Raw genomic sequence first — 22,658 nt, forward strand, 5'->3', positions numbered from 1 at the left:
CATGGTAGCCCGCAGTTTACTGCCTCAATTACACCACAAAGGCTAACATGTAGCAGCGGACGATCGCCACCGTCTATGCCTCCTGTGCCTGGGACATAACCACGCGTGGCTCGCCCTGAACAACCCAGGAGACGAGGACACGTGTAAGCCCTGCGATGACTTCACAGTTTATCAGCTGGAGCATCGCCTTTCCAGAGCCAGAGGGCTGGCGGCCTCCAGCAGCAGCGGCGGCGCTCACCCCGACGCTAGCCTCGCCATGGGCTCCACGGCGTCGGTGTTGAGCGCAGGCCTTGGGTCCGCAGGACTACCGCGACAGGATGCCCCGAGGTCCAGCGGTGCCAGGAGGAAGGTCCGGAGCGAAGCTGCACCTGGGGCGTTATCTTCGGTGCCCGACCAGGCCACCCCAGCCGAGGTCAGTGGGTCATTGCTCGGCGGCTGTGTTCCTCCTTCCTCTCCCCCCTTCTCTCTTCTCGCCTGGGGCGACACACAGACGCCAGAGGGCAGCTCGGACGGCGAGGACTTCGGGGGAGAGGACGCCTTCCGCGACGAGGAGGAGAACGAGTTCACCTCCCACCGGGCACAGTAGGTAACGATGGCCAGTCCAAGTCCTCCTGTGCCTGCAGCGATGAGGGCGGAGGCTCCTAGCCAGGCAAAGGAGCCTCTCGAGCCCGTCTCGGCCGTGCTGAAACGGGCAATCTCCAGATGCGGCCTGGAGCAGCCTTTGGAGGCCGTAAAAGTGTACCTCCACCTCCACCGCCTACTGTTAATAATAATAACAATAACAATTAACAATAATAATAATAATAATGGCATTTCAATGTTTTTCTCCATGTCTTTCCATTGCATTTTCAATATGTCTAACAACATCTACTCCCACCAACACTTTTTTCATCTCTCCAACACTGACATCTGCTGGAGATACTTTTAGTGGGGATAAAAAAAAAACAAGTTGCTGACAAGAAACCATTGACAAAACTAGTTAATAAATATAACTGAACAAAATGGTCATTTTAAATACTTTTATTAAGATAAAAAAATATCTTACAAGGTACAAAATTATACAAATAGGTTATCTCTAAGGACAATGCTGTAGGTTGCAGTTTTAAGAAAACCATAAAAAGTTTAAAATAAAAGTCTCAGTCTCCAATGGTTGATATTGGTATTTGATTGTACCCACAGAACCGATAGCAACATTCCCACTTAAAGCTACAAACCTTATTTTAATGGGTAAAACATTTGAACCAATCTATATGGTATAGTATGTTACAATATAACTAGTACATGTGCAGTGGTTGGAGGTGTTCCCTTCTCTTCCATTGAGAAATTTAGACCCTGGTGTTGGATAGGACACCTACTGGTTACACAAGTAGCGCTGCCTGAAGGTCATAAGTGCAGTATCTCCCCTGGAATGCCTTCTTGGAAGAACAGCAGGAATTGTCTCTCGTGCGGGAGACCTAGGTTCAAATCATGGGTAGTACATTAAAGTTACACATTGCAGCTTTAATACCAAATGTTCTCCCGTATAGAACCACAGTATGCCTTCTATCAATGGCACCACTTTGTGCTCACCTATTGCTTCTGTTCTATTTTGTTTAGTTTTTTATTAGAGTAAGAACCATCACACATCTTTGGTTTGCAGGAAATACATTCACAATAGACTGCACTTGAGTGGTTATTAATGTTATAGCAATGAATAGTTACGGACCATTTTAATAGTTTAGTGCTGTTTCCTGATGTTAGCACTATTTGTTCAGTGTTCAGTAATGAACTCTCCAGCACCCTCAGTTTCATTGATTAGACCAATGGGTTTGACATGAAGCTGTTCAGAAGTTAAGTGAGGCTTTGTGAGAAGCACCACTGTCAATGGACAATCACTGTTCAAGTTCATTAGCCGTAGTAGGCGAACATTGGTCGAAAATAGGCGATCTACAAGTTCACAATGTCTCGCGTTGTGACCGCGAGCTTGCAGATTTGCCATTTGCCATTTTCAGCAAAGGCATTTGGTGTAGAGGGGGAAAAAAGGAGGGGGACCTAGTATAGGCCCCTGGGGGACACCGGTCAACAAAGTATGGTATATAATAAGGTAAAGTGGTTAAAGTAAATGAGTTATGCCTTGCCCCATAACCAATCTTATTACAAAGTTGCATGATGTTGCGTAAACTTACAGGTCTTTTTATGAGATGAAAAAGACCTGTCTGTCACCACGCCTAGTCGTGCGAAAAGTTAATTAGTTCTTCCTGTTTAATTAGTTCTTCATGGCGTTGCGTAACTCCTGTAAGTTCCAACGTTGCGCCTGGAACTTAAAGCCATTTTTATGACATAAGCCAAACCTCTAGTCCAGACCCCCTTGGGCCAATCAGTGGCTATGTTTACATGCAGAGAATTTCCTCAATCCTCAATTTCTTTTATTTACCTGTGCCCTGAATGCATCAATGTGTTGAAAGTACAGTATGTAGTCCTAACTTCTTCACGCGAGAAGTCCCGTTTAGCATTAACAATGAAAGGCTCCTGCCTCTCCTGTCAATTCTAAGTTATACTTGGTTTGCGCACAGGATATAGCTGATCTCCAAGCTCGCAACGTGTCGCGCTGTGACGCGTTGTGAGCTTGTAGAGCGGCTATTTTCGGTGCGCGACACATGATCACAAAGCCTTAAATGCCATGTTCCCACAAGTTCATGTAATGCTACTGTATCTAATGTGGCTCATTATATCTGCCGAACGGCTGCAGCCGGGGAAGTACGAACTCTAACACTAGAAAAAAGGGGAAACGCCTTGGAAAGTTAATGCAAAAACTGGCCAAATGTATGACTGACATGAAAAAGGCCGCAAAGATGTCCCAAAATCCTGAAGCCAGTCAATCATTGCAGAGGCATATAGTACATCACAAGTCTTCATAAATCTGACTGTTTATGATGTGACTGGCCTGTCTTTCTCCCAAGCGCCTCTCCGCTGGCCCTGCAAAAAAAAGAAAAACCTCCTCAGAGGTCCGCCGTCGTCCGATACATCTGCAGCGAGGTCACCTCCACGTCCTGCACCTTGGCGTTCTGGGGGCGTCCCGTGGGGCTGTAGCCAGCCGAGCGTCCCATGGGACTAAAGCCCATGGTGGTGCGTCCCGTCTGGCCGAAACCCGACGATCTGGCCGCGGCGGGACGGTGCAAGTAGCGGGCCGACGTCACCAGGTTCCCGTAGCCCCCCGTGTGCGAGAAGGCGTAGCCGGAGCGCCGGGAGCTGGTGCGACGCAGGCGGGCACGTCGGGGCGGAGGAGGCGGCGTGGCTTTGGCCTGTCTGACTTTGAACATCACCTGGAATGTGGAGAGTTATGTGAGATATGCGTAAATATACAATTTGTAGCGCTCCCTTTTCGTACAAGAAAATAACCTCTCTTATATATGCAGGGCCACCATGTTGGCTCTTTTTCTGATTTTAATTTGTCTAAGGAGTTGACATTACTTATGTTTTTACATTCATGGAATGTTTTTTTTTTCATATTTAGAAAAAATAATTGAGAATAATTGTAGAAAAATACAGGACCCATAAAAATGGGTTCCGCTACCCAAAAATGTGTCCGGACCCCTGCTCTAGACCACCAGATGTGGTTCCAAATGGACCATGCACCTCCCATCACAATAATATTATTGTGATGATATCGAATTGCGTCACTCAAACAAATATAGTTGTCGCACCCTATGTGAATGCACCTCAACAACAGGAAATGTACAGTCAAGACAATGTGGAAGTTCTTGATGATCTATGTAATCCACGCGTGTAAAAATCTATTTGCTGCAGCTAAGGATTACATTATATCAGCAATAAGAGAAGTTTACAGTTGATCGATATTTGCATTTGGCAAAAGGAGTAGTGTAGCGAGAGAAGTGCTGAGACTACAATTGGGCGCTCCTAAAGTCCCAACCTTGAATTCTTAATGAGATGGTCAATGTGTCCACACATTGGAAGAAAACAAAAACAAAAACCTGATATTGTCTCTGTCGGGTGGAAACCATACGTCCAAAACAGTATAACTTTTTTAATTCATTTACAAAAACACTCAAAAAGTTAAAATATGGAGGTTTCTGCCCGACAGCAACAATATACCAAATTATTATCTAAGGGCGAATAGGCCTGTGGCACTGCACTTTCTGTATGTATTACCTGACAGTGTCAGTTTAATCATCATTTCTGTCTATTCATGTTGAACAGGTTGTTGCTGTGCTCTCTGTCTGCATGTAAATCGCACGTTTTCTAACAAATGGATGTAATAATGGCGCCGGGGGTGGGGCTCTGTTGGATACGGGACGTTAGGCTGGGGTTGTGTTTGCCTTCAGTTTGAGATGCAAATAAATACTGTAAATAAAGTATCCTTGCTGTGATTGGCCAAAGGCCACACCTTGTCGTTGATGGTGGGACAGAGCTGGATCAACAGGAAGCGGTAGGTGACCACAGGAAGTATACACAGGATGGAGGTCAGGAGGATGGTCAGCCACATGTTGGGCTGGTTCAGAGAGTTCCTGGCTGTACCTGGAAGCACACACGCACGCACACAAACACACACGCACACACACACGCACAAATACGCACATGTTTACTTAGCAGACTTTTGGAAAATGTACATTGACTTACAGTACATTCATTCTGCATCTCCTAAACCTAACCCTTAACTTAACCCAATGAAATTCAGTAAAAAGTTAATTTGGGTACATCAACATTGTCCCCATTCAGACAACAGTCCTAATATAGGCCATATTTGGGGGAAATTATGTCCCCAAATATGGCCTAGGTCAGTAATCCACACGCACGTACAGCAATTCTTGGAAATGGATTCCATGGAGATGCAGCACATTAGAAATACACCAGTTGCCTTCAGCACTTAACTCATTCAGTGCCAAACTTATTTCTGGCTTTATCACCCCCAAGGCCAAAAATACATTGTAAAAAAAAAGAAGTGCTTAGGAGCCGAGATACAGCCTTTTTCAGTAAGAAGTTGAACAAGAAGTGAATGGAGCAGCAAATCTTCAAATCAGGATATCTTGGGTTCTGATTTTTTTTTTTAACGTGACGTCGGCGACGTCAATGGCACTGAATGAGTTAAGTCATATTTTATACTTCTGTCACTTGAAAATAGTGAGTATAGCTGATATTCTTTCGTATTTATTTGCAACCATTTTCAAAATAGGGATGCTAGTGGTTAGTATAGAGTAAAAGCTCCTCACTCACCTATGAAGGGGAAGGACGAGGGGACGATGAGGTACATGCCATTGCTGTACATGGTGAAGGTGACAGCGAAGTACATGGCCAGACTGCCCACCACGAAGAACGTGTTGACCGCCGTCCAGTACGCCATGTCCAAACCCAACTACACGCCCAGGATGAGGTGAGACAGGACCGAAACGGATAAGCATTATTCACGACGGGATTAGACTTGTTTTCATTGATTTTATTACTGTTGCTATGGTCTTTTTATGCTTCCACCGTGACAGCCGTGGCCGGAGGCATTATGTTTCCGGGATGTCTGCATGTACGTACACATCGTTGCTGTCGGGCAGAAACCTCTTATCTCCAAATTCGAACTTTTTGTGTTTTTTTGTACATTAACAACCTATACTTGATAATGCAACTACCGCGTCACACAAAAGTCTCAAAAGTAGCAGATTTACAAGCTCGAAACACGGCTCGAAACGCGGCTCGAAACGCGGCTCGAAGCGACGCGTTTCGAGCTTGTAGATCTGCTACTCTTGCTATTTTTTAATTTGCATCCTGAAAAATAACTTTTTTGGAGGTTTCCACCCAACAGAGACTACATGTACATAATGTACGTGATTCCATCCCAAACCTTACTTATAGAGGTCAACCTATACTACCCAAAAGAACGGATCTCTGTCAGCAAGCGATTTTCACTTCCTAAAAAGTGGATACCTGAGAATCCATGTGACTGGGAAACAGTGACATCTGGTGGATAGTACAGCGGGTTAACTCCTGGTTTTGAGCAAATCGTGCACTTTTTGTAAGAAGCGTGAAATTTTCAGCATAATTAGTAAATAATATAACATTAATTTTCAGAAGGGGAGGGAAGTCAGATTTGACCTCTGAGGACCGTGAGAGGTCAAATCCAAAATGGCCACTAGTCCAACTTAAGTTTGGAACCAAACACAGTAGAAAAATGTTTAAAGTATCATTTCCAACTAAATAGGGGATGCCTTTTCATTGGGTGATACTTTCGAGATCACCAGATTTCAAGGAAATGCATTTAGGTTGAGGTCAAGGTAAAAATGTGCCCCCAAAAAAAAAAAAAAAAAATCCTCAGAGTCAACAAATGGCAGTGGAACAGACACTGGTCTATTTTATAAGCGACACCTACAATGACACACCTGATGGGGTTCAGACAATTCTGTGACAATCATGCTTGTTAGGTAGAGAGCAATCAAGGGGCCTTTTCAATCCAATAACATGGCTGCCATAGGATTGTCTGATCCCCATCAGGTGTGTCATTGTTGGTGTCGCCTATAAGAGACCAGAGTTTCTTACACTGCCATGTGTTGATTCTGAGGAAGGCCAACAGTACGAAACGTTACTCAAATACTAAATCGCTACATAAAGAGCCAGAGTGGGCAACGCTTTTTTCTTCATAAGTTTGTTCCTGAGTGTAACACATCCTGACGCCCAAGCTGCAAACTGCAGTCCAAACGGGTGTTATTCCCTTCTCCTGTCGTCTCCTGGCAATTTCATCGCAACTATGTCAAAGCGTCACAACCTGAACGACCCTACCCAGTGCTTTACATCCAAGCAATCCAAGCCACCCACTACTACTAACTGGGACATGTGTGTCCTCTGTCAAAAAGTAACAGATGAACCATTACAGTGTCCACTAAGACATTCCTCTAGCAGAGGGCAAGGAACTTTATGCAACCAATGGGAGTGGAGTCCTCTGTTCTCCTGCTGATTCAAACTTGGCCTGCCTTGCCCCATGTTCGCAAGAGGAGGCTGACACTCGTCTGCTTCTGCATGTGGCAGATGCTGTGCAAAAGGGGTGTAAGAAGGTGACTATACGTACGGTTGATACTGATGTGGTAGTACTGGCTGTGGCTTCATTCAGTAAGATAGGTCCTGATGAGCTGTGGGTTGCCTTTGGTGTTGGATCAAGCTTTCGGTACATAGCTGTTTATGAAAAGGTTGCCACAATGACTCCAACACAGCGTCTGACTCTCCCAGTCTTTCACGCTTTCACCGGGTGTGACACTGTATCTGCGTTCGCTGGCAGAGGAAAGAAGACAGACTGGGAAACTTGGAAGTCATTCCCAGAGGTGAATGAGGCTTTCAGTGAACTCCTACACATGCCAAGTGAGGTCAGTGAAGGATAAATGTTCCTGCTAGAGCGATTTGTGGTGCTCATGTATGACCGAACCAGTGAGTGCACGGAAGTGAATGATGCCAGGAAACAGCTCTTCACACAGAAGTCAAGAACACTAGAGAGCATTATTCCAACCCAGGCAGCACTCAAGCAACACATCAAGCGCACTTGCGACCAGGTAAACTGTTGGAACCAGGCATTGGTACTGGAACCAGAGATGCCAGAGCCATCTGAATGGGGCTGGACAAAAGAAACAACTGGGTGGCAACCATTTTGGACCACTCTCTCTGAAGCATCCAAATCGTGGCATGAATTAATCCGCTGTCGCTGCACCAAAGGGTGTACTGGACGATGCAAGTGTGCCAAAGCTGCATTCAAATGTACTGCACTGTGCCTCTGTTCTGGAGACTGTTAAGTTGTTGTTTTTTTGTCTTGTTTTTCTCTTTCTGTACGCAAGATGTGACAATAAAGAAGCCTGGAACCTTGAGTCATTTACTATTAATGTATTAATATAGACTACCACCATGGGTTTATTCTGTTTATTTGTTTTGTATTATTCACATTGTCACAAAATGGAAGAACAGTTTCACTATATTGCAGTATAACCCAGTGTCCAAGCTAAAATATACGTATTACTATGTAATTTGACCTTGACCTTGATTTAATGTATGTCCTTGGGTTCTAGCAATCTCCAAAGTATCATCAAATGAATGGGCAACCCCAACTTAGTTGGAAAGAACGCCTTGAATGTTTTTTTTTAAGTATTTAGACATTCAGACCCTGTAAACGGGCGGCCATCTTGGATTTGACCCCCTCAGGTCAAATTTGACTTCCCTCCCCTTCTGAAAATGTATGTTATATTATTTACTAATTATGCTGAAAGTTTCAGCCTTCTTACAAAAAGTGCACAATCGTATTGCGATTCCGCTCTACTAGGACCTTTTTTTGCCATAACATACCTCAACCAAATGGTAGAAAGGGCTCAATCAGGTTGAGTTAAGTTCAGCAATGTTTTCAATGAGACTTAGTGACTTAAAATGTGCTCTACCAATTGGTTGCGCAGACTGTTAAAGGGTTAAGAGAACATGAGGCACAATTATGTTTTCTCATTCCTTTATTGATATTGTGACATTCCATTCAAACCAAGCAAATTAAAGCCAAAATCTAACATCTGAACTTCAAAACATTCATGATCAGGGGCTGCAGATCCCAGGGGGGAAGGAGGGGACATGTCTGACATGTTCCTCCAATAAAATATTTAGAAATAAATGATATAATTTAAAATATATATTTACAAGAAAGTGATTCCACTTTTGAAATCATTCTCCCATACAGTAAACACAATACTTTTTGAAGGGTTAGCTTTTGCCACCCGTGTGTTCTGATCAACAACTACTGCCAAATAAAGAATCCACAAGCTTCATCATCATCATCATCATCATCAACATCATCATCTTCATCACTTGTCCACAGAGCTGTTAACTAGTTTAAGACTAGAGTGAAGTTCAGCCAATATGAACGGATAGAAACACAACAGTGGAGCTGAAAAACGGAAATATAAATAATACTGACCAAGGAATATTTAAACTGTCAGAATTAGACACATATTTTGTTCTTTACTTGCAGGCATGCAAACAGCCCCGAGGTGAAAAAGGTGACAACATGTTGTTTTCTTTCGGGTCAGGTGTCACACAATTGCCCTATTTGGGTTCAAAAAGGTGACTGTAGCTGAAAAGTGACACTTTTGCATGTCTGTACTTCAGTCAGACAACTCTTAGATTGGATTAGAATATATATTTATTAGCAATATATATTTGCAAGCTTAAGCATGGTATAGAAACAAGAGGAAGCATGGTTTGGCGTCAGGCCTCTGAATCCATTCATTCCCTGTAAGGATAACATTTTAATGAATGTTACATGCCAATTAGCATTTACAGGGAATGAATTAAACCCCCAAGGGGATCTAGAAACAGAGCCTACAGGTGGATGCCGGGGAGGCGGGTGGGATGACTTCATGGGCGGCAGCGGTAAGCAGCGAACGGCGGCAGCAGGTAAGCAGCGAACGGCGATAGCAGGAACTCAGCAGACAGCAGCAGTAGTAGCGACACACGTCAGCTCAGCAAGACAGGGCAGCTAGAGTGAGCAGGTAACAGCACAGTACCTATAACCACCCGATCAGGAGGAAAGTGCATGTGACTAGTCACCTGATCGGTTGGCCCAATCCCTTGAGTTGCCTGGCCTGAACTAGCTCCGTAAACTGCGCTTCATTTCAGTCAGACAACTCTTAGATTGGATTAGAATATATATTTATTAGCAATATATATTTGCAAGCTTAAGCATGGTATAGAAACAAGAGGAAGCATGGTTTGGCGTCAGGCCTCTGAATCCATTCATTCCCTGTAAGGATAACATTTTAATGAATGTTACATGCCAATTAGCATTTACAGGGAATGAATTAAACCCCCAACACAGCAGAGACCCCCAAAACGGCATGGGAGCACAGGGCCTGACGCCGGACCAACCATCTGTGAGAATGGTGGAGCTCCATGAACCTGTTTCTTACTAACATGATAATGTTCCTCAACTTTTAAACTTTAAGTTTAGCTAAACAAATGCAGCATGCACCATGTGTTCAGTGAGCCTGATGAACCCAGGTACCCGCTGATCCCTGAATTCAGGAGTCCTAGACGGTATCCTAATATGGCGTCCACGCTGTGCCGCACCAACTCGGATTCGAAGAGGACATTCTATATTTATTTCTTTTTCAAAGAAATCTGCTATATATATACACATATATATATATAATGAGTCATCCTATGATGAATGATAACTATTGTTTATCATCCATAATAAATAAAGTGTACTGACTATGTGTGTAAAGACGTGCTATCTTTACTTAACATCTGAATCAGTACCCAACTATACCTTAGCAGCAATTACTAATAGACTGAGCTTGATATGATTAGCCTGACTACATAGAAAACTTTTTAGCGCTATAGGAATAAACCAACATTTTTTAGCACCATGACATCACCAACTAAACTAAATCCCCAGCAATCCACCCGAGTTGTAATTAAAGCGTCAATAATGCGCAAGCAGCATTTATTGAATTAGCAATAGAACAGCGTGAGCACTCGTACTCAGAGCTTTTAGCCTGCAGAATGTCATCCTTATTAACCAGAATCTACGTAAGCTCCTGAGGACCATCGCCCCAGAGATTTAAGAAAAGCAATCTTTAAATTAAGCAATCAGTATTGCGGCAAGCGCTTTTATTTTATTAATAGCAGACTTTACACAGCGTGCGCACTCATAAGCTTTTGGGCATGCAGGATTTCATTTTTGTTAAATCGAATGTATCTAGTATAGGCTCCTGAGGACCATCGCCCCAAGGATTTAAGAGAAGCTGAAGGCACAAGCAGCGCTGCAGTTGTCGCCGCTCCAATGCGAAGGGAGTGCGCTGTGTAGACGCTTGGAGAAAGCCCGCAGCTTGAGCAGATCTCTCTCAGCTTAGCAGTAAACCAGGCTCTGGTCATCGGCTTGCCGCCATCAGTGAGGAACAGAGGATCATTTGGGGCAGACACCGGCCTGGTTGCCAGGTAGCTCAACATAGAAGTGAAAGGACAAAAATCAGAATTATTCCTTGCGATGATCACAGGAGTTCCTTTACACCACTTATCAGTTTTTGAATGTTTCAAATACACAGTGAAATACGCATGCTCTATGGTTAGGTCTGAAAAACAGAGATCATGCAGAGGATTGAATGCCAGTGATCTAGTAGTAAATTCTCCACATCTCATAAACCCATAGAAAGCCATTAACAAGACTGCCTCCACCATTTTATCCACATAGGGCGTGTACACCCGTGATCTTAATTTGGACACCAGCTGTTGCACCAAAGTGATTGTAAGAGGTAAGCGTTTGTCATTGCCTTGGAGTCGCTCTTTTTTGAGACCGTTGAGAAGCAGACGGATTGAAGGATTTCCTAGAATACTATCTACTGATGGGTCTTGGCAACGAAGATGGAACTGAATGCCGGCTATTAAAGCTTTGATGGACTGAGGCTGCAACTTGCGGGACTCAAAAGAGTGGACTATGAATGCGCATACCATAGGGATATTCACAGGTAATGGCGGGCAAGCAAAACGGGCACAGAAAGAACAAAAGAACCACCATGCAGAATCATAAGATTTTAATGTGCTTTTTGCTAAACCATTTCTCATGTATTTGGCAGCGGAATTCAGCAAAGACAGGAGAGGACTTTCGGTGCCTAATCTAGGATCGCCTGGTGGAACCCCGGGCAAGCCAGGCCGCTTGGCTTTGCGTCTGGACACAATTTTTGGAATTCCTGAAATTTGAATCGAGACAGAGCATCAGCTATTTTGTTCTCGTACCCTGGAATGAAAACGGCGTGCATAATGAAATTTCCCTTAATGCACGTCCAGGTAAGACGCCTCATAAACTGATTAATTACGGGAATTGAAGAGCGCCCCTTGTTAATTATATGCACAGCGGCCTCGTTGTCACACAAAACTGTGATCTTTTTCCGGGACCACTGGCTACCCCACAGTAATGAGGCTACGACAATTGGGTACAATTCGAATAACGCTATTGATTTACTACCCTCTGGCATATCAGCCATTTCTTTTGGCCAGCTTTCCGCGAACCATTCTCCATTGAAAAACCCCCCGAAACCCACGGAAGGCGCGGCATCTGTGAAAAAATTAATTGACGCGGATGTTTCTGCTAACTCATTATAAAAGAAGGAAATGCCGTTCCACTGATCCAGAAACAGTGACCAGAATCTTAAATCTGACTGGCTTCCTTCGTCTAACATGATAGACCCCTGCAAATCTTTTGTCGTTTTGGACAAATCTAAAAGTCGGGAAATGAACGAGCGCCCTTGTGGAATAATTCGCATGGCATAGTTTAAATGGCCAAGCAGAGAAAGCATTTCCCTTTTTAGCACCGAGGCTGCCGAAGTGAAAGATTTGATAATCTCCCTGATGCGACACAATTTCTCTTCGGGAAGAGAGGCTTGCATGAGGACACTGTCCAGCATGATGCCCAAAAATTCTATCCGAGTGCAAGGCCCTACTGTTTTCTCCTCAGACAGAGGAACTCCGAATTGTTTGAAAACATCTCGTACTATTGAGATGCAACGCGCCGGAGGTGACCCGGCGAAATCCACCACTAGAAAATCATCCAACAAATGCAATACGAAAGGCAATTTGTAGGTGTTGGACAAAATCCAGCATAAAGCTTCTGATAGCGTGTCAAAAATCCGAGGGCTGCTCCGACAGCCAAACGTTAGTTTAACGGCAAAATACAATTTGGACCGCCATCTAACCCCGAAAATATGCCATTGTGAAGGATGTAATGGCATGACTTTAAAAGCGTCCGTAATGTCCGCCTTCCCAAGCCAAGCGCCCTGACCTGCAATTTTTAGCATTTGAATGGCATTATCTACTGTGGCATAAAATAAGGAAAACGGGGCCAGAGGAATTAAGCTGTTAATGCTCGGGACTGGCCCTTTATGAGGGGCTGACAGGTCCACGATTAAACGCTTTTTCCCTGAATATTTTCTCATGGCAATTCCAATGGGGCTAACCCTAAATGGGTTGAATGGCGATTTGGAAAATGGACCTATCATGTACCCCTTTTTAATTTCCTTCTCCAGTAGCTCGTCTACCACTAGCGGATCCTTAATGGCGGATTGTAAATTTGGACACACATGTGTGATTTTTGGAAGCCAACATAGACCAGCTAAGAATCCCTGCACTAGTCCGGTGATGAGATAGTTGACCCAGCACTGGTTCGGATGATCTTTTAGAGCCGTAGAAAGAGCAGGGACGATCACAGGCGTGGATGGATGCAAATCATTTATTTGGCTGATTTTGCAGCCGGACGGACCCTCCGTGGGCACACAGACCGTGGGTGGCTGTCTGCGCACCAGCTGCAAATATGCATATATTTACAATTATGATATGTGCAAACATTTTCATTGAAATTAATGCATATGGGTGTTTTAGTGCCCGGAGCATAAGGCACCTGTCTTTTGCTGGGGCCAAACGCTGCAGCTTGAGGGCCGAATGCCGCCGGTTGCTGGCGAGGAGGCCGACTCTCACCCAGCGCCAGGAACGCAGATTTTGGGCATAGATTGGAACGGTGGCTGAACGATGAGCATATGGTGCAGGAGATGGCTTGATGGCCCGTGAAGTGCCTGCTGATCAGGCCTAAATCTACCACTGCCCAATCGATCCTCTGATTAAATCTTTGAATATACATAGCTGCCTTGGAGGAGAAACTTTTGTGATATTCGAAAAACAGCATCCCTCCATAGGATAGAGCCAAATCTGCGATAATGGACAGGTAAGTATCTAACTCTACTCTCCTATCAGGATACACCTCACAGATTGTGTCTCTGTACACGCCGAAAGCTACGAAAAATTTGGCTAAAGTAAGAGATTTTGATAATCTGGGATCGCTCTCTTTTAACAGAACAGAGAAATCGCCACAATCCACCATCCTTTTCTCAGACGAATCTGCTGCGTTAATCAGAATTTTGATGAGGTTAACGTCCTGCCCTGTTAAAGCAAGTAATGTATAACTTATTAATCTCATAATTAACCCATGCCCTGTTAAAGCAAGTAATGTATACTTATTAATCTCATAATTATCCCAACATGATATAATACAGATATCGGTGCAGCCTGCGTACCTTCGAGTATCTGGGTCCTGAGAACGTCAGGAATAGCCCCTGCTGGGGAAAGAAATGCTGCTCCTACCGCTGGCGCCTGGACTGCAGTTCCCAGGTTCCTCCTGGGTTTGACTGCCGGATCGACTGCTGCTGACGTCATCGTGACGAAGGGAGTCGCTGCGGAAGTACCTGCGCTGCCATCGACCTGGGTGCTGGCTCTATTTTCCAGCATGATCAGCCTCTGGGTCATGCTGGATAATGATGATTTAATATCGGTAAGCGCGTATAGCACTTCTGCATTCTGCGCAGGGGCCGAAGAAGCGGTGGTCGGAGCTGGAGAGGCCTGAGGAGGGGCAGTCGGAGGAGCAGAGGAGGCTGAAGGCGTAGCGTGAGCAGCGTCAGCAATTTTCCGCTGTTTTGGCGGAGCTTTGGCACCTTTTCCCCCGCTTGGACCGCGCTTCTTCGCCGGGGCTTTCCCCTTCTTGCCTCTGCCGGTTTCAGTTTCTAGATCTTCCGCCAGACTTTGATCTTTCTCTAGCAGAAACTGAAACAGCTCCTCATGGCTAAACCCGTGTGGAACGGGTATATTATTTACGTACAATGCCTCCAGGATCCGCACCACTGGCCAGTCACCCAGCTGTTTTTGGACTACCAGCCGGGAACTACGGCGCCGCTGATCAGACGCAGAGTCGATCTCTTTGGCCGGGGGACCCGGGATGCCCCCAGGGGGAAGGGTCGCGATCCCGGTGTCCGGAATTTCCTCCGCACCCCGTTCGCTCCCCGTGTCCGTGGAGGAGGAGGACATGGCGAGGAGTACGAACGACCAGGAGATGATGAGTATATAAACTTTCATGGGCGGCAGCGGTAAGCAGCGAACGGCGGCAGCAGGTAAGCAGCGAACGGCGATAGCAGGAACTCAGCAGACAGCAGCAGTAGTAGCGACACACGTCAGCTCAGCAAGACAGGGCAGCTAGAGTGAGCAGGTAACAGCACAGTACCTATAACCACCCGATCAGGAGGAAAGTGCATGTGACTAGTCACCTGATCGGTTGGCCCAATCCCTTGAGTTGCCTGGCCTGAACTAGCTCCGTAAACTGCGCCTCATTTTAGTAAAGTTTGCACGACCTTTCTGTTATTGTTGACTCTCATCATGTCACTGTCACACCCTGAGCGCTCATTCTCCTAATTAACATAATCACAATTAATAATTAAAACCTCATGGGACGATGGGACAGGATAGACTGAATGTATGGATCATGTATTGCATTGAAGTTTATACATATAGGACACATTTAGGACACTTCACCATGTGTCCTTCAATTAGTGTTGAGTAATTAATTATTATTTATGAACTGACAGGAAGCCCTGTCCAGTTTTCTAAGCATTTTAGATATCAATATTTTACAGTAGATATTGATAATAAACGGAAGGTATTGATTACTGGATGTATTGATCATTAGTCAAATCAGGATCCAAAAATAAGAACTGAACTCTGTGTTGGTGATATTATTGATGAGAATGTTCCTTGTTTGTGCCCCCCCCACCCCAAGTTGAAATGAGATCTGATCCCCTGCTCATATGAATGATTACATATAACTCATTACTTAATATAAATGATTGCATGTCATCAGTGTTTCACATTAATGTCATAGACTGTGGCAGTCCACCATTGTCACCTCAGACCACCCTAGAGGACCAGGTCCACCCATCACCTCAGACCGCCCTAGAGGACCAGGTCCACCCATAACCCCAGACCACCCTAGAGCAGTGGTTCTCAACCAGTGGTCCGGGGACCACCAGTGGTCCTTGGAGGGGTACCAGGGGGTCCCCAGCTAAATTAGTTGACATAGCTTCACAATCATTGAAACACTTAGCTTTGGCTATTCAAAAATAGCAGATATAAAAGCTCATAGCGCGGCAGCGCTCATGAGCTTGTAGATTTGCTTTTTCTTTTTTATCTTGAAAAAGTGTGCATATCTTTAAACGCATATATATTTTTTTAACTCAAATCTTTGCTTCTGGGGGTCCCTGCACAAAACATTTTCAGATGGGGGTCCGCGGCCAAATGTATATCAATCTAGGGGTCCTTGGCATGAAAAAGGTTGAACACCACTGCCCTAGAGGATCAGGTCCACCCATCACAGGGAAACAGTGATGTCATGATGATCGTAACACATTAATTATCACACATTACAAATGATTACATAATAAATGACTTATGGTCAATTATAAAAAAAATAAAACCTTTTTCACAAACCTGGTTGACTGACTTCCAATCAGATGGATATTAATATTAATGTTATGAAAAACTCTGATTGTGTGTGTGATCATTTATTTAATGTTTCAATATAGTGTAGAACTGAAATATTTTGTTTGTGTTTTCTGACAACAGAAACTGTACAAAGTAATTTGATGAACCGCCCACACTAATTGGGACTCCCTCTTCCTTTGGTGTGGCGCCCAGGTGGCGCCTAAACCCTGACCTTTAACCTCACAGAAACTATGTCTATAAACTTAACCTTAATCTCACCTCAAAACCACATCAACCTTTGCGAAACACCGGGAAAAGACAGTAATTATCGTTAGCCTTGGCTAGCCATTTAGCATTTTCAATTGTTTAAAGGACACGTTAGTGAAAAAGGTTGATGATGTCATCATTGTGCTGCTGTTATGAGTATTTAAAAGCTGAATGGACACACATGTATTTCCTCCTCTCTTCACCAGGGAGCAGCGATGACTCTCTGCTTCTCTGAAAACACACCCAGGTGTTCTGTGAAAAGACAAAAAAACGATAAGAATCTGAATTTATTAACTGTATGACCATGTTAACAGAATAACCTTCCCTTATAATAGTAAATGAATCATTCCCAAATTATTATTAATGTGTCATTAATAACTTGTTAAATGTTTGTTAATGGTTAATTATTTAATGATTTAAAACTATGCTATAAATGGATAATAGATCATGAACAAGTTATTAATAAACTACTTGAAAACCTAACCTCCCAGCACCCTCCCTGCAACTACAGTAACCATCAAAGTAGAAACAACTCAGTCCATTCAAACAACATTTGACCAATTATTTGTCAATAGTGTATCTTAGTAGGAAGGGCAGCTCAGTTGGTAGAACACTCTCCTTTGGACGACAAGGTTCTGTCTTTGATCCTGCTAGTGATGGAAGGATCAGTGTTGATTATTAAATGTGATTTTTAGATTCATTATCATAAAAAATTAAAAAAAAAAAAAAAATTAATAGATAATGTGAATTCACGCGACCGGGATGGTTTACCAGGCTAGTTGTTTCACTTCTTACACAAGCATGTTGTTTTGTGTGTCTTTTCTAGTTTTATACACTTTTATACATTTAAAAAAAAAGAAAAAAGTTCAGTAAAAAGAAAGAGGAAGTGAACCTGGGTGTGTGGGAGGAGTCTAAAGATCCTCATTGGTTGTCGGCACCAGAATACGACCTGATAGAAGAAGAAGAGAGACAGAAATACACATGACACACATGAATCCTATGTACTGTATTGTGTGTATTACTCCATCAAATGCATAAATGTACACAACACAATAACATAATAACACAACAACATTAGGGTTCAGTCATCAGAACTAATGTGAATATTTGACTCTTATTTAGGACTAAATGTAACACTGATGTATTAAAGCTAAATGTGACAACATAGAACACACTTTGACCTCTAGGTCGTCTAGAGAATGCACTTAAATGTACTTAAGACTTCTGGTGATTAGTAGCGTTGTTCCGTACCTATGTTGAATGCACTTATTGTAAGTCGCTTTGGATAAAAGTGTCTGCTAAATGACTGTAATGTAATGTAATGTAATGTCTAAACTGGTCAAAACCGGTTAAGGTTCTAAACCAATATAAACCAGTTTAGATTGTGGCTTTAAATGTTTGTTTGTTTGTTTGTTTGTTTGCATTTCTGTGAGGGTTCCACATGTCATGATTTCCTCTGTTGATCTGACCTCATTTCTTCCACTGTTAGTATAATAATTAATGAAACGTGTTATTTAAACATGTTAATTAAACATGTTAATTAAACATGCTAATCACCTCGTTTCTTCCACTGGAAGTAGATGAATCCAGACAGGAACAAGACCAGACCCAGAACCAGACCTGATGCTCCCATGGCCACCTTGTTCTTCACTGACTCTGGCATGGAGTCATCTGATAATACAAACATTATATCATATATCATATCATATCATATCATATCATATCATATCATATCATATCATATCATATTATTACAGTAGATTAAAACATCTTGTTCTTAACAGACTCTGACATGGAGTCATCTGACAATAAGCTACAACAACCAAACACAATAAACAATAAACAGACGACACAGTCATTGTGAGTCTGCTCAGTAATAATGAGTCCAACCCTATTGGTCCAGTCTATGAGGAGTTTGTCACCTGATGTGACATGTCCTTCTTAGAGCTAAATACATCCAAAACAAAGGATATGATGATAGATTTTAGAAAACATGAATCAACCTTTTACTATGATGATTATAAACCAGGCTTTGGAATGTGCAGAAAGTATCTTGGGACAGAGTCATAGACTCAGAACTGTGAGGCAGTTTGTAAAAAAGAACATCAGCGCTTGTTCTGTCTTAGAAAACTGTCTTGTTTTCAAAATTGATGAAACCATGATGACTCTTTGATCTGCTTTTATCAAATCAATCTGGTATTTTATCAGCTTTTATCAAATCAATCTGGTCTTTAAACTGCTTTTATCAAATCAATAAGCTCATAGCGCGACACTGAGTGCCGCGCTATGAGCTTGTAGATCTGATATTTTTTTTAAATCTTGAACATTTGCGCAAATGTTTGAATATAATTTATAATTTTATTTTTTGAAACAACATTTTTAACTCAAACATTTTCTTCTGGGGGGGTACCTGGAACAACATATTTTGATGGGGATCAGCGGCCAAAAACATATCAATTTGGGGGTCCTTGACAAGAAAATGTTTTAGCACCACTGAGTTTTTTCAGAAAAATTAAGACATATGTTGAGAGACATTTGACAGATACAAATGTTTGCTTAAAAAATATATGTATTCAAAGATTTGCACAAATGTTCGCAATTTAAAAAAAATAGCAGATCTACAAGCTTTTATATCTACTATTTTGACAGTAGATTACACTAGATTACAGTAACTGACCCCAGTCCATCTTGATAGGCGCGGTCAGGCTGGGATGTTCCACCATGCATGTGATCTTCTCTCCTGATCTGTAATACAAACACAATCACAAACACAAACAAACACACACACACACACACACACACACACACACACACACACACACACACACACACACACACACACACACACACACACACACACACACACACACACACACACACACACACACACACACACTGGTAGTACCAGTAGAGGTGTCTATTAGTTGTGTATTTCTATGTATAGGTGTCTGTTGTGTACCTTGGTGTGTACTCCAGGTAGGAGTGGTACTGGTAGTACCAGTCTCCATCAGACAGCTCATCAGTAGAGGAGAGACCAGAGGTCAAAGGTTCTTGACCTATCCACCAGGTCACCAGGATCACTTTAGGATAGAAGTCGTAGCTGCTGCACCTCAGCATGTGAGTGTGTTCACCACGACGAGGGGGAGTCTCTGACTTCAGTCTCACTTTGGGCTCCACTCCTAAAAAAGATGATGATGATTATTATTATGATTATATGTATTATTATATACCAGTCATAGGGAAATGTCATTATCATTAATAATTGTATATGATCCAAATGAGGTCCAAATGATCCAGAAAGCCGCAACACACTTGGTCTTCAACCAGCCAACATTTTCACGTTTCCCGGCTCTCCCCCGTTCTCCTCTCCCTCCATTGGCTCCCAGTTGCTGCCCTCACAGAGTACAAAACACTGATGTTGGTCTACAAAGCAACCAAAGGTATGACACCCCCATATCTTCAAGCCTGATCCAACCCTAAAACCCCTCCAGCTCACTCTGAATCTTCTCTAAAACACCCTGGACAACGCTCCACACGTCCTAGACTCTTCACCCTTCTCTAAAACACCCTGGACAACGCTCCACATGTGCCAGACTCTTCCCCCTTCTCTAAAACACCTTAGAAACACTCCACACATCTTAGACTCTTCTCCCTTCTGGCTCCCAAATGGTGGAACAAACTCCCCATTGCAGTTAGAGCTGCAGACTCACTCCCGATCTACCACTATAATCTGAAGACTGTAGCACTAGACCTAGCCTTGATGACCTTGCAGGCTTATGCAAAGGTATTTTTGTTTGATATTATACTGTTTAGACTGATGATAGGTTCTTGGTTTACCTATGATCCTAGATTACTATTTCTATGTATTTGATGTATTACCTTGTGTTTTCCTTACTTACTGTAAATCACTCTGGATTAAGAGTGTCTGATAAATGCCTACATTGCAATTGTAAGTGTCAATGTTTGGCCACCAGATGGCACCAGATAATAACATTTCATAGCGTATTGTAGATTCTACAATAGTCTACAGTGTTCTACAAAGTAGAATTCATTTATATAATGTAATTTAAACATATTAAATAATTCATAGTTACACAGTGCTTTACATAAACAACAATAAACCATTAAATATCATTTAATGAAAATAGTTCAAATGAACTAGAGTAGAGACAAACACAACGATACACAAAATCCTGTAGAATATTACTAAAGTGATTAAAAACATACAAAACAAACTAGTAAAGACAATAATTAAAGTATAAAATCAGGTGGTGAAATGAAGTGTATAGAGGTGTGTTTTAGCCTTCTTTTTAAAGTTAATTTAAAACATTAATCCTGGTGTCTCTGTTTTAGGCAGGTCATTATGTTTGGGTGAAAACTCTCAGAAATAGATCTATATGTTTCATTTATACTCGGTGTACGATGGTGACACCACATGTTGTGAGCTTGTAGATCTGCTATTTCCACTGTGTGACAGTGTGTTAGGATAGAGTATGAATCAGGCTTAAAGGAGTAGTTCACCCCAAAAATTACTTATTTTCTATCAATTACACCCCATGAAGCATTGAATTCATGGAGATTTTTAAGTTTTTGTCTCATTCCTGAGACAATATTTGATGACCGGCGGTCTCTCCGGTAGGAGACTCAAAGAGTCTCCTTTGAGTCTCCTACCGGATACATTAGCATATTTCCGCCGGTAATCAAATTATTGTCTCAGGAATGAGACAAAAACTAAACAATCTCCATGAATTCAAGGCTTCATGGGGTGTGATTGATAGAAAATAAGTATTTTTTGGGGTGAACTACTCCTTTAAGTGTTTAAGAGGATCTGAAATGTTTCTCAGCAGATTAAGTAATGTTTTATAATCATTATCAGATCAATATTAACACCATTAATCATCTCTGAATAGAATCATGTGATTTCATGTTATAGTTTATGAGGTGATGAGTGTTGAGTGCTGCTCTGAGATCAGCTCACCTCTCTTGTTCAGAACAGAGGAGTAGTGGATCTCAGTGTTGGATTTGCAGAATACCTCTCGCTGTGCTCTGGCCACAGCCAGTAGTGTAGGATCTTTATTGAGGCGCTCTGCGTTCATCACACCAATCTCAGTGTATCCAACCCACTGATCTACTCTACTGTCCCACCTGAGGAACTAATCACCATCGAAATTATAGGACTGTATGTACTGTATGTCCTTCAGCTCACTGGAGTTAAACACACAGCGGGAAGCCCAATAGAACACATATCCATCTGGAAATAGACAATTAAAAATGTTATTAATGTTCAGTTTTATTATCATCTGTATAATATCAACACTAGGCTATAACAGCCCCTATCGGCTAAATATGTCACTACATAAAGTCTAAAATAGGTTCAGGCATCTTAGTAGCTTAAATACAATTACAAAGTAAACAAGGACTCTGTCTGTCTGTCTGTCTGTCTGTCTGTCTGTCTGTCTGTCTGTCTGTCTGTCTGTCTGTCTGTCTGTCTGTCTGTCTGTCTGTCTGTCTGTCTGTCTGTCTGTCTCTCTGTCTGTCTGTCTGTCTGTCTGTCTATCAGACCCCATCATGTATATCCAAGATAACCCCTTCTTTTTATACCTAGGCTATTTGAAAATAGCAGATCTACAAGCTCATAGTGCGGCACCGAGTGCCGCGCTACGAGCTTGTAGATCTGCTATTTTCAAACATTTTAGTACTTTTACTTTTGGTACTTTAAGTACATTTGTTGCCAATACTTTTGCACTTTTACTCACGTCAATTTTGAATTCCTGACTTTTACTTGTAACAGAGTACTTCTAGATTGCAGCATTGATACTTTTACTTAAGTAAAACATTTGAGTACTTTTCCCACCACTGACTCTAGTCAGCAAACAAGGTAAATAGTCACATAAGAGTAGAGAGAACAATGTAGAGCCTCAAAGAAACTATAGGATACCAGGTCAATCATTATAATCAGCTGAGTTATATTTAACAAATCAATGTCATTATTTATACTGTAATTAAAGACTGCATTGCAAACCTAAACGAAAACACTAAACTGTTGCTTTTGAAATTAAATAGCAATTTTTTATATAAACTCCAAATGTATCAAATAAATC

The 22,658-nt window shown here is 42.5% G+C and overlaps 2 protein-coding genes across 2 annotated transcripts; both read right to left on the bottom strand.

The window, feature by feature from the left end:
* Positions 1 to 2,814: 2,814 nt before the first annotated feature.
* Positions 2,815 to 5,341, bottom strand: LOC308088683 (putative phospholipid-transporting ATPase IM). Its single transcript, XM_080433234.1, has 3 exons — positions 5,212 to 5,341; positions 4,385 to 4,515; positions 2,815 to 3,302 (listed from the first exon to the last, which is right to left on the bottom strand). Exons 1-3 carry the CDS (start codon positions 5,336 to 5,338, stop codon positions 2,979 to 2,981), a joined length of 582 nt encoding a protein of 193 aa, XP_080289360.1. The 5' UTR covers positions 5,339 to 5,341; the 3' UTR covers positions 2,815 to 2,978.
* Positions 5,342 to 13,033: 7,692 nt separating this feature from the next.
* On the bottom strand, positions 13,034 to 15,560 carry LOC308088074 (uncharacterized protein). The gene is made up of 2 exons (XM_080432423.1): positions 14,061 to 15,560; positions 13,034 to 13,926 (listed from the first exon to the last, which is right to left on the bottom strand). The coding sequence occupies exons 1-2, from the start codon at positions 14,890 to 14,892 to the stop codon at positions 13,223 to 13,225; spliced, it is 1,536 nt and encodes a 511-aa protein (XP_080288549.1). The 5' UTR covers positions 14,893 to 15,560; the 3' UTR covers positions 13,034 to 13,222.
* Positions 15,561 to 22,658: the final 7,098 nt, after the last annotated feature.

This window comes from Gymnoscopelus braueri (genome assembly GCF_963280865.1).
Source record: "Gymnoscopelus braueri genome assembly, chromosome: 7".
NCBI lineage: Eukaryota > Metazoa > Chordata > Actinopteri > Myctophiformes > Myctophidae > Gymnoscopelus > Gymnoscopelus braueri.

Coding starts and splice junctions, on each gene's coding strand:
- LOC308088683 (XM_080433234.1), bottom strand. CDS start 5,338: ATGGCGTACTGGACGGCGGTCAACACGTTCTTCGTGGTGGGCAGTCTG. Junction 4,516..5,211: donor CTCGTCCTTCCCCTTCATAG/GTGAGTGAGGAG, acceptor GTGTGCTTCCAG/GTACAGCCAGGAACTCTCTG. Junction 3,303..4,384: donor GTCCCACCATCAACGACAAG/GTGTGGCCTTTG, acceptor TCCACATTCCAG/GTGATGTTCAAAGTCAGACA.
- LOC308088074 (XM_080432423.1), bottom strand. CDS start 14,892: ATGAAAGTTTATATACTCATCATCTCCTGGTCGTTCGTACTCCTCGCC. Junction 13,927..14,060: donor CAGGACCCAGATACTCGAAG/GTACGCAGGCTG, acceptor TTGCTTTAACAG/GGCAGGACGTTAACCTCATC.